General features: G+C 51.3%; 1 protein-coding gene across 5 annotated transcripts in view; it reads right to left on the reverse strand.

The window, feature by feature from the left end:
• The window catches only part of JCAD (junctional cadherin 5 associated), a 52131-nt gene that overhangs the window by 15002 nt on the left and 24473 nt on the right, over nt 1–12656 (reverse strand). The window contains exons 1-2 of one of the 5 annotated variants that reach the window (XM_068673622.1): nt 11126–11226; nt 159–511 (exon numbers count right to left, since the gene is read on the reverse strand). In XM_068673622.1, coding sequence (XP_068529723.1) covers nt 159–451 — 293 coding nt within the window. In that variant the 5' untranslated portion in view covers nt 452–511; nt 11126–11226. Of the gene's footprint in view, nt 1–158; nt 512–642; nt 776–10167; nt 10510–11125; nt 11227–12656 lie in introns of those variants that run through there. The other 4 variants (XM_068673625.1, XM_068673626.1, XM_068673623.1 and 1 more) reach the window with 4 other exon arrangements.

Consider the following 12656-nt stretch of genomic DNA (forward strand, 5'->3'; position numbering starts at 1 on the left):
GCAGGAGGCGAGCAGATGTGGACCTGTGGGCATGGAAATGGTCACTAGCAGGAAAGGATCACAGGAAGACGGTGTCACGGGTTAGGGACATGCTCAGTTACCCGCCCGGAACCCCAAAGGAAGAGAAAGCAAAGCCATGGCATGATGCTGAAACTTACCCCCCTTCTGAAGTATGAAAAGTGGACAAACCCTGAAGGCCATGGTGGTAACCAGGACCCGCTCGCCTCCCGTGGCTCCCATGGCTGCTCTCGGTGCTGCTCGAGTTGGTTTTCACCAGAGGCTTCTTGCTGTAAGCTCTCGAGTCTGCTTCGAACCCGTTCAGCGGCCTCTGAGCAGGCCTGGTACACACGGTTTCACGCCGGTATCCATCGTATCTGTCCTCGTAGGAAGCAGGGGGGTTTCTAGCCAATTTGTATCCATGGGAAATCAGGAGGTCCTCCACACTGAACATATTGCGCTGCTTTCGCTCACAGCTGCGCCATCAGAGAGCTCCCTCCAGCAGGACCCATCACTGGAAGAAAAAAAAATCACACAAACAAACTGCTTTAAGCACGGGAAGGCATCCTTCATCAGCTGGTGGGATCCAGCGCTCATTGCAGCTTTCCCATCTCGCCCGAACCCTTGCACCAGAGGTAAACCCACCGTTTGACTCAGGTGTCTGCTTCAAAACCAGCTTTCCTCTGGCGTGCTCTGTAAGCCAGGAGGAGGGGACGGGTTAGAAGGCAAGCCGCCTCTCCCAGCAGCTCTGCATATTCCAATTAAGAAGAAATGTTCACATGAAGGACAATGTATGCATGAGAACAAAAAGTCATTATGCGACCACATGAGAAACCCAGGTAATGTCATGCAATACCTTAAACGGTCTATTTTACAGATTATTTTCTATTTGGCCTAGGCTGACCTGCTGGAAACCAGTAATTCCCAACTGGAATGACACGAAGCCTAAAGTTTCGAGCGTGCTCTATTTTTACAGCAGGCTTTCCCTGAGAAAAACGACTGAAATCAACCTAAGGTGCCCGTGTCTGTTGTGTCTCAGTGATTCCCAATCCAAGATTTTTCTCTCCGGTGACAGTCCTCAGTTCAGGACTCCAGTGGAGCTTCAGCAAAATGCATCAGCTCGCCAGAAACAACCTCTATTGTCCGTGCCCCCCTCGCAGCTTGTTATGGCGATTACAGAAAAACCATTCTGTAGTTTTAAAATGCCTGGGAGGTGTTCGTCTATTCTGCAGGTTGTGCACAGCAAGGGACTGACCTGGAGATACTCCTCCGGGCTTGAACTGCACTACCAGAAAAAAAAAGGTGCACAAATGAGAAGTAAAACAAGCAGAAATAGACTTGTTATGTAAAACATAAACCACTCCAGAGGATTTTTGCTGCGTAGGGACTTCATCTGGCACGCCTGGTGAGTGGTGTGTGTCCTTCAGAGCAGCAGGTCCACCTGAGGGACAGGAGCCCAGCGTTAGCAGCCACCCAAAAGGAGATCATCTCTGCAAAGATCACGAAAAACAAGCGTGTTTTTTCAACAAGCTCTAATGCTTTTCTTGGGCAAGAGGTAAGGGAGAGCCCTCTTCACTGCTATTAACAATAATTTGGATGGAGCAACTACCGGGATGGCTGCTGCGCATTTATTAGGGCTAAACCTCTCGGGCTGCCTACCCACAGAAGCCGATGGGTTGCCTTAGTACCTAAACCAGTTTCTGTGGCGCAGTGCTCCACGTACTGCAGCCACACTGCAGCTCTCCAGCTTTATCCCCATCCCCTTTTTGCTCACGCCCTGTCTGCTGGATGCCCTGGGGCCGCTGGGGCCAGCCCCCTGCGCGGCTCCAGGCGTGTGGAGAGCCCCTGGAGAGCACCAGGGCAGCCCACGGCGTGGAAAAGCAGTGTTTTAAGGCAGAAAATCATGCACGTTTTAAATGCAGAGCCACGATTTAGCCGGTAACCTGCAAGGCTGCAGAAGTGGCTTTGCAGCCTGCGAGCCTGCTTAGCATTGAAACCGGTTTGTCTCTGGAGCTTAATGAATCTCTTCCCTTTTCACGCAGGCAGCGCTACACACCCTTTAAAAACAGAGGAATAAAACTCTGCGCCGAAAATATTTGAGGAGTCTCCCTTGCTAGGACAGGACTCCAAATTCTCAGTGAGCGCTCCGGGTATCGGAGCCAGCAAGCAGGCGGGGAGGAGCAGGACCCTTCCCTGCCGGAGGGGAGGGAAGGCTTTGTGGTTTATTTTTGAGTGCTGACCTAAAAAGCTGATTTTCCATCCTCCCCCTGCCCTGGACCGTGCGAGGAGCCAGGTAGGAGCAGAGCAAGGGGAACAGCTGGCTGCTAGAGCTGCTCAGCCTCTAACGAGAGGAAGATCCGATGTGACTACCAGGGACGGCAGAAAGCCCATCGCAGGTGCAAGGAAGAAATGTGCTTTTCCTGCTATTATTGTCAGGCTGGAGCATGGCTTAACCCCCTCGCTGCCTCCTGCTGCAGCCACAGGGACATCGGGGAGGCAAAGGGACAAGGCACCCCCAGCCGTGGGGCTCGCTCTGATCCCCTTTTTGGTGAGGAGGAGCAAAGCCCACAGGACATCAACCCTGTCAGCACCCGATGCCCACAGGGACACCGGGCATCTTTCCAAAACTGGCTGCAGCGCTGGGACACTCTTCCCACCCTCCCTTGGATAAATAAATCTAAAAAAAAAAACTAAAATCAAAGGGATCGGACTGGCAGGAGTAGCAAAACCATGGCTGCGGTGCCGTCCTGTAAATAAGCCGTGAGACTGGGCCAAAGAGTAAAGGCTGCGCAGAGCTTCTAATTCGAGGCAAGATCAACAAGGCTGCAAAACAGTTTGTTTTTCCAGCGCTCGGTTGTTTTGTTTGCCAATGACATCAGTGCTTTTCTGATAGGGTTTGCTTCCTGAGGATGCCTGCTATCTTGCCAGGGTTTCCGACTTGTCCCCGTCAGCCGGTACAGCCCCGCACCGAGCTGCAAACCGGGGCCAAGCTTTTCTCTGGAAACTTCTTCACGGTGCTGTCAGATGGAGAGGAGCGAGCGCGGGCTGAGCTGCGGAAATCTGTGTGGCCTGTGTGCCACTGAGTCCTCTGTGGCCTTCAGGGCAGGCTCTCGGCGTGCTCCTTCGCTTGGTGCTGATCCTGGGGGAGCACCCACGCAGTTCAGTGGGATGCCAGAAGGGACAGGGAAGTGGCCTGGAGCTGGCTGCTCTCTGTCACACTTCTTGCTACTTCAAGTGGAAGGTGGCAACCCTCAAAGTGTTCGAACACCACCTCTGGAAGTCCTTCTTGCACCCAACTCTCCCTATTCCACCTCTGCGTCACTATTTACACTATTTTGCAAGCAATTCTGTGCAACTTGACAGAAAGGAAAGTAACCAAGGGGCATTGCTCACGTTGCAAAACGAAGCACACAGCCATCACGAATTGCCAAAATCGAGGCACCCTGAACAACCCAACGACATGCTGTGATTGCGTGCCTCCGGGCTGCTGAAGTCTGCAGGACTCCTGCCTCTGCTGATGCACGGGGCAGGTGGTGCTGTTCTTCACGGGCTTTATCCACAGCAGCTATCCAGACGCTGCTCTGAAGACGGAGCTACTAACAGGCATCTGAATTACAAAGCGTATTATCTAGATGGGTCACACATTAAGCTAGCTTATCTTCACTCACTTCTCTTAGCGTGCGCAGTGACTTTATTCTCATTTTATACCAGACACGTGCCAGACAGCAGTATTTATGTAGACAGACTAAAGTGAAAACAGCCCTCTCCGTTCTAGGAGCCCAGCCTGAAGTGGCTGCAAGCAGATTTTTCTGAAGCACAGGGTTAAAATGGAACAAGGTATGTTGAAAGCAACAAGCAAGAGGCCAAGGGGCTGCAAGTTGTGCCACATGTGGCCAGCCAGGTGCCCACACGATGAAGGAAACCATGGGGTGACCCAACAAGCTGGTTGCAGTAATTAGTCTAACTCCGTCCCTCTGCCCACCTAATCCAGCACCAACACGTTTGGCCAAGCAGCCTGCATCTCCCTCCCACCCTGGTAGTTTCTTACCTCTCTGCACACCGCTGCCTTCATTCCCGAGGAAAAGTTTCCCTGGGCAAAGCTGGGGCTGTGCAGGCACACTCTGCTCACACATCCATGGGAGCAACGAGGGCACCAGCACTGCACCAGAGGCTGTGAGATGCTGATGGATGTGAGGAAAAAAACTTGGGAAAACGGAGTGTCTGGAATCAGAGACAGGTCTGCTGAGAACACGCAGATGTCTCCGAGCCTTGTAACCATAGATCCTGCTCCTGAGCGTGATGGCACCACAGCTCTCAACCAAGAAGCTGGAAGGTTTCTTTTCTTTCCCCGTTTTAATGTGGGCAAAACAACATTCCTCCTCTCCTTCCTCCTCTCCCTAGTTTTTCTTGGAAATGGTTGAATTGGTTTGGCTGACGCTATTAGAATAAATTTAGCCTGAGAGAGACACACAACCTGAAAGTCTCAGATGAAGCGATAAAAGCCCGACAGAATACAGCAATGGAGAACAGGTTCTTGGAGTTGAAGTTACAATACTAGATGGTACTACGAGCTTAGACTAAATATAACCCTGAGCTACATCCCAGGAGAATATCCAAGCCTTTGTCCATTGTAATCTCTCCTGTTTTCTCACTCTGTTTTTGCATGTGTGCATACGAGACAGCTTATCAAAACCACACACACTCCGTGAGACGTTTACCTTGATCCTTTTGGAGAGGGATGGTGCTGCAAAGGGCAGGCTGCTCCTCAGCTGTACCTGGTGTGCCGAGCCCCTGCCCTCTGCTCAGAACCACAGGTGATGTGGAAAGGGCCAGCACCACGTTCGCTTGCTGACAGACAGACGTTCAGATGGTAAAGAAGAAATTCATTAATGGAAGTCGGATGCGTTCAGCTCAGTTGGCCCTAATTAAGCGCAGGCCTGGAGTAAGGAGGGAGCAGGGATGTAGCCAGAGCAGCCTCCAAACCATTCGCAAATACCTCCTAGAAGCTCTCAGAGGATGGGCGAAGGGCGAGCATTATCTAACTTCAAACAAAACGGGGAAAGAGACAGATCTGAGGTATCATAGACCAAACAGCCTGGCTTTGATACCAACTCAGACAGATTATTCAAGCCACTTGTAAATACTTCTGGTAGGTGTTGATTTATCACGGAGCAGGAGGGAGAGGGGACGAGCGTGCGGCCCAGCAGGAGCAGCGCCATTTCCAGCTCCCTGCAACCCTGCAGCTGCATCCACTCCCACATGATAAAGTCATAAGAAAACAGAAAACACAGACTTGTCAAGAGCAAATTAAGTCTAATCAATGTAATTTTCTTCTTCAGCAGAGTTGGTAGCATAGTGACTAGGGGGAAAATACAGAAGTTGCACGTTGGAAGGAGGAAAACTTTGGATGGATGCATGTGACAGTTTTATACGCAAAGCAGGTGAATACGATTTATGTATAATATATTATCGTAGGTGGATATACAAATGTTCCAAATCTGCACTCAAGGAATAGTGAGTAAATTAAATGTCAGCCTGAAAAGACACACAAGGGCTCTGCCGGGGGTTTTGCTCTATTCAGTATTTCCATTAATAACTTGTAAATTAGAATAAGGATTACAATTACAAATCAGTAGGGAGTGCTATGAGCATTTTCAGGGATTACAATTAGAATAAAATCTTAATAAATTAGAGAACCTATCCGAAGCGAATGACAGATTCAATACAGGCAGGTGCAAAGCACCACGCCGAAGAAGGAAGATGTGTAAGTACAAAACGGAGCGGTACAGGAGGAGGGTCTCGGGGCCTAGAGCCACACAGAAAAAAGGCATCAAGAACAGTGCAGGACTTGGCACCCAGAGGCGAGTATGTTTGGAGATACCCCAGGAGGAGCATCTCATGTCAGGCTGTCCTGCTCCTCTCCGTGCCCAGCCCCGCACCCAGTCCTGGGCCCTGCCTCCAGCTGCTCCCTGCCAGCCACTGGCAGGAGTGATAAAAGGGTTACGGAGTGCGACCCCTGGAGAAAAGGCTACAAGAAGAGGCCTTGTTTAGCCAGAGGACAAGGGAGGAGGGATTGGGGTGAGAGAACGAGACGTGATAACAGGTTTCAGAGATGTCAGGCTGCTAGCAGGCAGCGATAATCTTGTCCCGCTCCCTGCTGATGTAGGAACCTGAAGGGATTGCCTCAGCAGGCAGCACGGGAGGCTTGGGTTAGGCATCAGGAGAGACTGTCTAGCCGTGAGGATAGTCAGACACTGGGAAGCTACAAATCTCCACCAACAATGGTCTTCGAGAACAGGCTGAAGGGACATCTATCAGCAACAGTGGAAATAAAGCAGATCCTGACCTGGACACAAGGGATTTGGGACAGAAACTAAACAGTTTGACATTCCTCCACCCTCCTCCCACCCCCAACCCCAAAGGTATTGTTTTGTTGAAATGCCCCACACCTGTAATTCTGAATATTTGACTAGACGACGTATTTCTTGTTTCCCTCTTGATTCCTCAGCTGCAGCTTGCTGGCCTCCACTCTCTCCTAGGGGCCTACCCTCACACGAGCGCCATTGTGCCTCCACCACGAGCCTCATGCAGATGAGGAGGACCAGCACACGGCTCTTTGGGACGTGAAGTCCCAAAACGAGCACAAGGCACAAAAAACACCACACGCTGAAGGAGCTTGCACACAGAAGAGGCAGCAGATGACCCAAGCGGAGGCACGAGGACGGGTCCCGACCAGAGGACTGGGGTCAGATCTGGACACACAGCACCAGACAGAGCTTCAAGGCCGTTCCCACTACAGCCAACACCACACCAAGGGTTTCAAAGCCACTAAATGCAAAATCACCTCTGCTGAGCACACGTGAAGACGTGCCACAGTCATTGCTGGGAGATAATTCAGTGTTAGGGCGGCTCCACAGGCCTTCCCAAGCGAGTCTCTCTCATTTACCTCACAGAAACGAAAAAGAAATCTGTGAATTTTGTGTTTAATCCTCATTACCTATGGGCAGGAGGGTTCACATTTTTTTTCTGTAACACAGAGGTTCACAGAAAGGGAAAATTATAGCTCACGTCCTCTCTGCAGCCTTCGAGCAAGAAGTCCTCACTGAAATCACCAAGGAGCCGAGCCAGAGAGTAAATGAATGATCCAAGGTGGCTCCAATAAAATTAGGAAGTGGGGAGGAGGAGAGGAGTGAGTGTTAAAGAGTTTATCTATCTGGAAGAAGGTAGTTATTCCTGTCTTTTATCTCGCTGGCACAGATGTATCAGCAAACCCACCGGGGCATGAGAGAGAGCACCGAGCGCCTCCTCCGCTGGGGGAGGCCGTAACGAGTGACTGCTGCTCTCCCCCTCTACTGGGTTTCAGGTCAGGTTTTGAGGCTTGCCTTCTTGGATTTGACAAGAAAAAATGGCAAAGAGCTCAATTTATTTTTTTTAAGTGCTGTGGGTGTTTGAGTATTGGGTTCACATGATGATGAAATACGTGTCTGATGGTGCGTGGCTGGGAGGTTGGAGCTGAGCTAGTGCTGATTTTTAAATTTGCTGTAGCCTAACCCAGCGCTGACTGAGCATTCATTTGCTCAGGCTCCGAAGCATCCAAAGAGAAATAAAGGCAGAAACCGGGAGAGGAAACGTCCAGGCATGCACAGACACCACTGCTTGTGTTAGCTGGTTTTCAAAACGTCAACAGCTCGCTCCCACCGAGGACAGAGCTGCACACTGCTGCACTGAAATCCGTCCAGATTTTCTTCAGAGAAGGAGCAATTGTTAAAGAGCACTCGCTGCTACTCTGCACGGCAGATATAACGAGTTCTTAGACCAATTGGCAGCATATGGTATATTTCCCCAAATGACAGCTTTTGTTTGTCGCAAGAAGAGAACAAAATAGTACATTTATTAAACAAAGCGTAATTAGCTAACTCTTTCCCTGCCCAAAAGGAGCAATAGAGAATATTTTTTAAAACCCAGACGAATGTTTCCGTGCAGTTATGACACTTCTGTACGGAGAGATCCATCAGGGTTGTGGTGGAACAAAGCAAATGTAATCACATTTGTTGTTCACATCCTAAAATCAGGCTGCTAGGGGCTAATCATCTCACCTCAAATACCTGTGGGCAAAGTGCTAATAAGCAACTCCCACACTAAGACTGCGTGAGCTTTTTTTTTTTTTTGTAATTGTTTTTTAACAGAAACACTCTCATTTGTATAAAGCAAAAAAAAAAAAAAAAAGGATGTCAATAATAACTGTATTGAATGTTTATAAGTAAAAATTTCTAATAAGGGATCCATCACGGGGCCGAATGTCTTTGAGGTGACGGTGACATGACTTACAGAGCCTGGGCTTTGTGATCAAAAGGATTACGCACATTAGCATCCTACTAATCACAGCAGGACGGGCCGGCCCATCAGGCCATGGCTCACGGAGGAGCGATCCGCAAACAAACACTTTCTCCCGCTCACAACTGAGGCTGGGAGCGGAGGCGCTCCAGGCTTGGCATGGTCTTCTCTTCTTTCAAAGAGATAAGGATTGTGTCTGCTGGGGTAAATAAATTCTCAGCTTAGCCTTACACGTCTGTTTGTTTACTCATTTTCAGACATTACCATCCTCTCCTGTGCTGTTATCCCTTTTATATTACCCTTGTATGTATAATTGAGTGCCCTCTCTTCTGGATTGACCCTTTGCTTCTTCCTGTATTATAGACATCTTTGATCTTCCTTTCTTGCGTCTGTGTGTCCTGCCTTGTAGTCTCAGCAGGATTTCCCCCCGACCCTTTGCACTACTAGAAAATAAAAGCCAAGTAGCACTTGAGAGCATTAGTGTAGAAAAAAAGTAAGACAGGCACCTCTCCTGTACACTGGTAGGGTACGTACAGAGGGGTGAAAGGCGGCACAGATCCTGAGCACAGAGCCCCAGGGACCAAAAAGTCCATCAGCAAGCAGCGTGGTGGGGTAAGAGGACCTATCCTAAAGCTTCAGAAATGGCTGGTAAATTTTCCCTTCCCTTGCCCCACCATCTGAGATGGTCCAAGTTACAGCTGACGACTTCTATTAATATCCCAACTGCAATACACTTGGGCGACAAAGAGTCTGCTGCCCATTTTTGTTCTCTGCAGGCACTGCCAATACCAGAAGAACTGCGGGTTATCTCTACGTAGATGTGAAAAGATGCCATCCGTTCACATAGAGACCTTAACGACCACATCAAGACCACTGGAAGGCTGACCAGCCCCTTCCTTTGTCGCTGGAACCGGTGAGTAAGCTTCCCCAGCAAGCCCCAGTCCACTGGCTCTTAAAACAAAGCACAATAGCAAGGTTGCAGAAAGTGAGATAACCCTTTCCACTCAAGCAGTGAAAAACAACATCTGTTAAAAAACAAATAAACTGGTGTAATGGCTTCAGCAAGAGACCCAGAGGATTTTAGAGATGCAGCTCTTGTTTGGGTCGACACATTGTGAAAAGCAAATTACAAGAGAACAATTGTTTCATACCAAGCTCTCCCACCCCTGAACTCCCTCAAGGTTAATTAGGATGGCCTTTGGCCAAATTAATTAGAAGATCTGGACAGGACTTTGCTCTGCAGTCACAACTAGTTCCAAGGTGACCGAGAAGTTCAGAAATGCATCACCTCCCAAATAAAGTCTGCTTGGCAAAAACCAAGCCCACATGTGCCATGTCATTTCTCTGGCAATCAGGAGCAACGCTTAAAAGTAACCTTTTCCTACCCAGGCGGCGAAGGGTAGAAGATTTTCTGCACCCTTCCCACTGAACAATATGCCCTTGTTTATTTTCTGTGTGCTTTTTAGGTCACAAGAGGCCAGTGAAATTATGCATCGAAAGAACAATATAGCAGTGTGACATGCCACTGGACACACACGGCCAGGCAGGCTCTGAACGAGCAGTATTTTCTAGGAGCTGGCGAACACACAGCAAGGAGAGAGCATGAACATCACCAGGCAAAGGATGCAGAAATGGGGCCGAACCTTCGAAACAACAGCCTGAGCTGGCATTTTGCAGCACGCTGTGCCTGGTGGGACACCCTAGGGAGCATCCTGCCTCCAGGGCTAGGAGCTGCCCAGGGCAGCAACCTGCCTAGGTCCTCTCCTTACTCCTGCTGCCCTAGGCATCCTCGGCAAAGGGGCTAGCTGGCAGGACCACACTTTTTCCTCCACGTACCTGGGCGTGCTGTATAACTGCAAGAACATGACAGGGTAGGGCAGGTCTGGCCTCGGTGATTACAAACTGGAAGCGCTGGGACAAACTGAGGCTCTCGCAGCGGCTGCATCCCTTAACTGCACAGCCCTTCTCTGTCATTAATCCCATCATTTTCGGTCTGAAGCTGGAAGGTTGCTATTTTCCCCGTGCCTGCTCCCCACGAGCAGCAGCAGCCCTTCTGGGCAGAACCAGAACTTTTGAAGCAATGAGAAGAAAACGCTGCAGCTCACGGGAAGAAGCAGAGCTGAATGCTTCTCGCAGGGCACAATTCTCCTCGTCACCGGCCAAGGTTTAACGCCTTGCCTGTTCGGATCAGCCTGAGCGCTCAGTTAGATCATATCTGCACTTGGGGTAACCCAACATGCAGGGTCCCCGACACAAAAAAAAAAAAAACAAAAACAAAAAAAGCTATTCTCAACTCTTGACAAAACAGGGAAAAAAATAAAAAAATAAAAAGGAAAAAAAAATTTAATAGATGCAAGAGCCCACTGGCATGGACCTAGGGACAGAGTGAGGCCGCCCCTTGTAATCCTGAGCCCACACCCAAGTGCCATACGGGCGCAGACCCCTTCTGACACCGCAGCGCTGATCCCCTCCGTCACAGCAAGCGCTTTGGGACAGGGAAAATGGAAACAAACCACCAGACCCCAACAACTGCCGTGCAGACACGAGCCCAGACCCCCAAAGGGGAGCCTGCCGCTGCTCCCCCCCCTGCAACCACCCCGCACCGCGGGGACCCCTGCGGGCTGCTCCAGCCGCGGCTCCCCCCCAAACCTCTCCGGGGGAGGTGGGGGGCTGCCGGCGGACCCCCCTTTCACCGAGGGGTCCCAGCAGGTGCAGGGCGACCCCACAGCCTCCTGCAGCTCGTCCCCGAGCTCCCCCAACCCCATGCCCGTTCCCCCCCCCCCCCGGCACTCACCGCTCCGCGGCAGCCGGGAGGCGCCGAGCCTGCGGGGCCCGCCACCCGCGGCGGGGCGGGACGGGGCGGGACGGGCTGGGATGGGCTGGGACGGACTGGGACGGACTGGGATGGGCTGGGATGGGCTGGGACGGGCTGGGATGGGACGGGAGGAGCGGGGCGGAGCGGCCGCGGGAGGCCTGTGAGGAGCGGCTGAGGGAGCTGGGGGGGTTTGGGCTGGGGAAGGGGAGGCTGAGGGGAGAGCTCATTGCTCTCTGCTGCTGCCTGAAGGGAAGGGTGGGGAGCTGGGGTCGGGCTCTTCTCACAGATAACCAGTGATGGGACTAGAGGGAATGGCCTCAAGTTGCGCCAGGAGAGGTTTAGATTGGAAATGAGGAGACATTTCTGCTCAGAAAGAGCAGTCAGGCACTGGGACGGGTTGCCCAGGGAGGTGGTGGAGGCACCGTCCCTGGGGGTGCTCAAGGAAAGGTTGGACCTGGTGCTCAGGGACATGGTTTAGTGGGTGACATTGGTGGTAGAGCGATGGTTGGACCAGATGATCTTGGAGGTCTTTTCCAACCTTAATGTTTCCCTGATTCTATGACTGCAGCCCACCCGGCACAAGCCTGCTCACGGGGAGCTGGGGACATGTCCAGCACCTGTACATCCCTCCGGGAAGGTGACATAGAAGGGCCTGACCCCGGAGCCCTGCAGGGAGCACACTCCCATGTGGGCACTTCATGGAAAATATCAACTTTCCCTGCACGGGGATGAGCTGCAGAAAAGAGTGTAGCAAAGAGGGAGAGGGATCAGCGCACGTCCTTCTTCAGCTGCCACATCTGTTGGCCTGGGCAGACCGCATGCCCAAAGGGCTCGTCCTTGCCATGGTTTTCACTGTCACACTTTGAAGCATTATTGGTTGCCTGCTTCCCCACCTCTTCACTCCCCATCATTTAGTCAGCCTTGAGAAACAGGTGAATCATTTGAAAATCTACTTCAGTTTAATGATGCTCTGGAAAAGGCATGTTTGTGAATCATTTACTTCAGCAATTCCTTGGGCCTGCCAACTGCTCGCCATGTCTTAATTGACTTTTACCCTAGGCCATTGAAGCACTTTACACATGTTCACGAACAGAGCCCTGTTCAATAGGTGCTCTGGCAAAGAGTGGGAAAGCAGGGGCTGGAAGTTCAGCGATAACTCCAGGAGCTGGGCAGGAGAGCCCAGAACCAGGTGCAGGTTCCTGGTGCCCTGCTTTCGGTGTAATCATCATCGTCCTGCTTTTCTTCAGGCGTCTCCTTTCACCTTCCAGCAGCGAGGCTCTGTGCCTGCAGCCACTGGCACACAAAGCATCCCCAAGGGGAGCACCGCTGGTGGCAGGGGGACCTGCAGCAGGACCCCGTGCAGCACCTCACCCCCCGCCCTGCGGGTCACCCGTGCAGCTCCCGCAGCTTTGCTGGTCAGGTAGCCCTGTATTTTGCCCACAGCAAAGCCTTGTGGCTGGCAGTAAATGAGCAGAAAGACTGGGTTTTGTCAGAGCACAGCTTCATGTGG

Source organism: Anas acuta, chromosome 2, assembly GCF_963932015.1.
Source record: "Anas acuta chromosome 2, bAnaAcu1.1, whole genome shotgun sequence".
In the NCBI taxonomy this organism is placed as follows: Eukaryota; Metazoa; Chordata; class Aves; order Anseriformes; family Anatidae; genus Anas; species Anas acuta.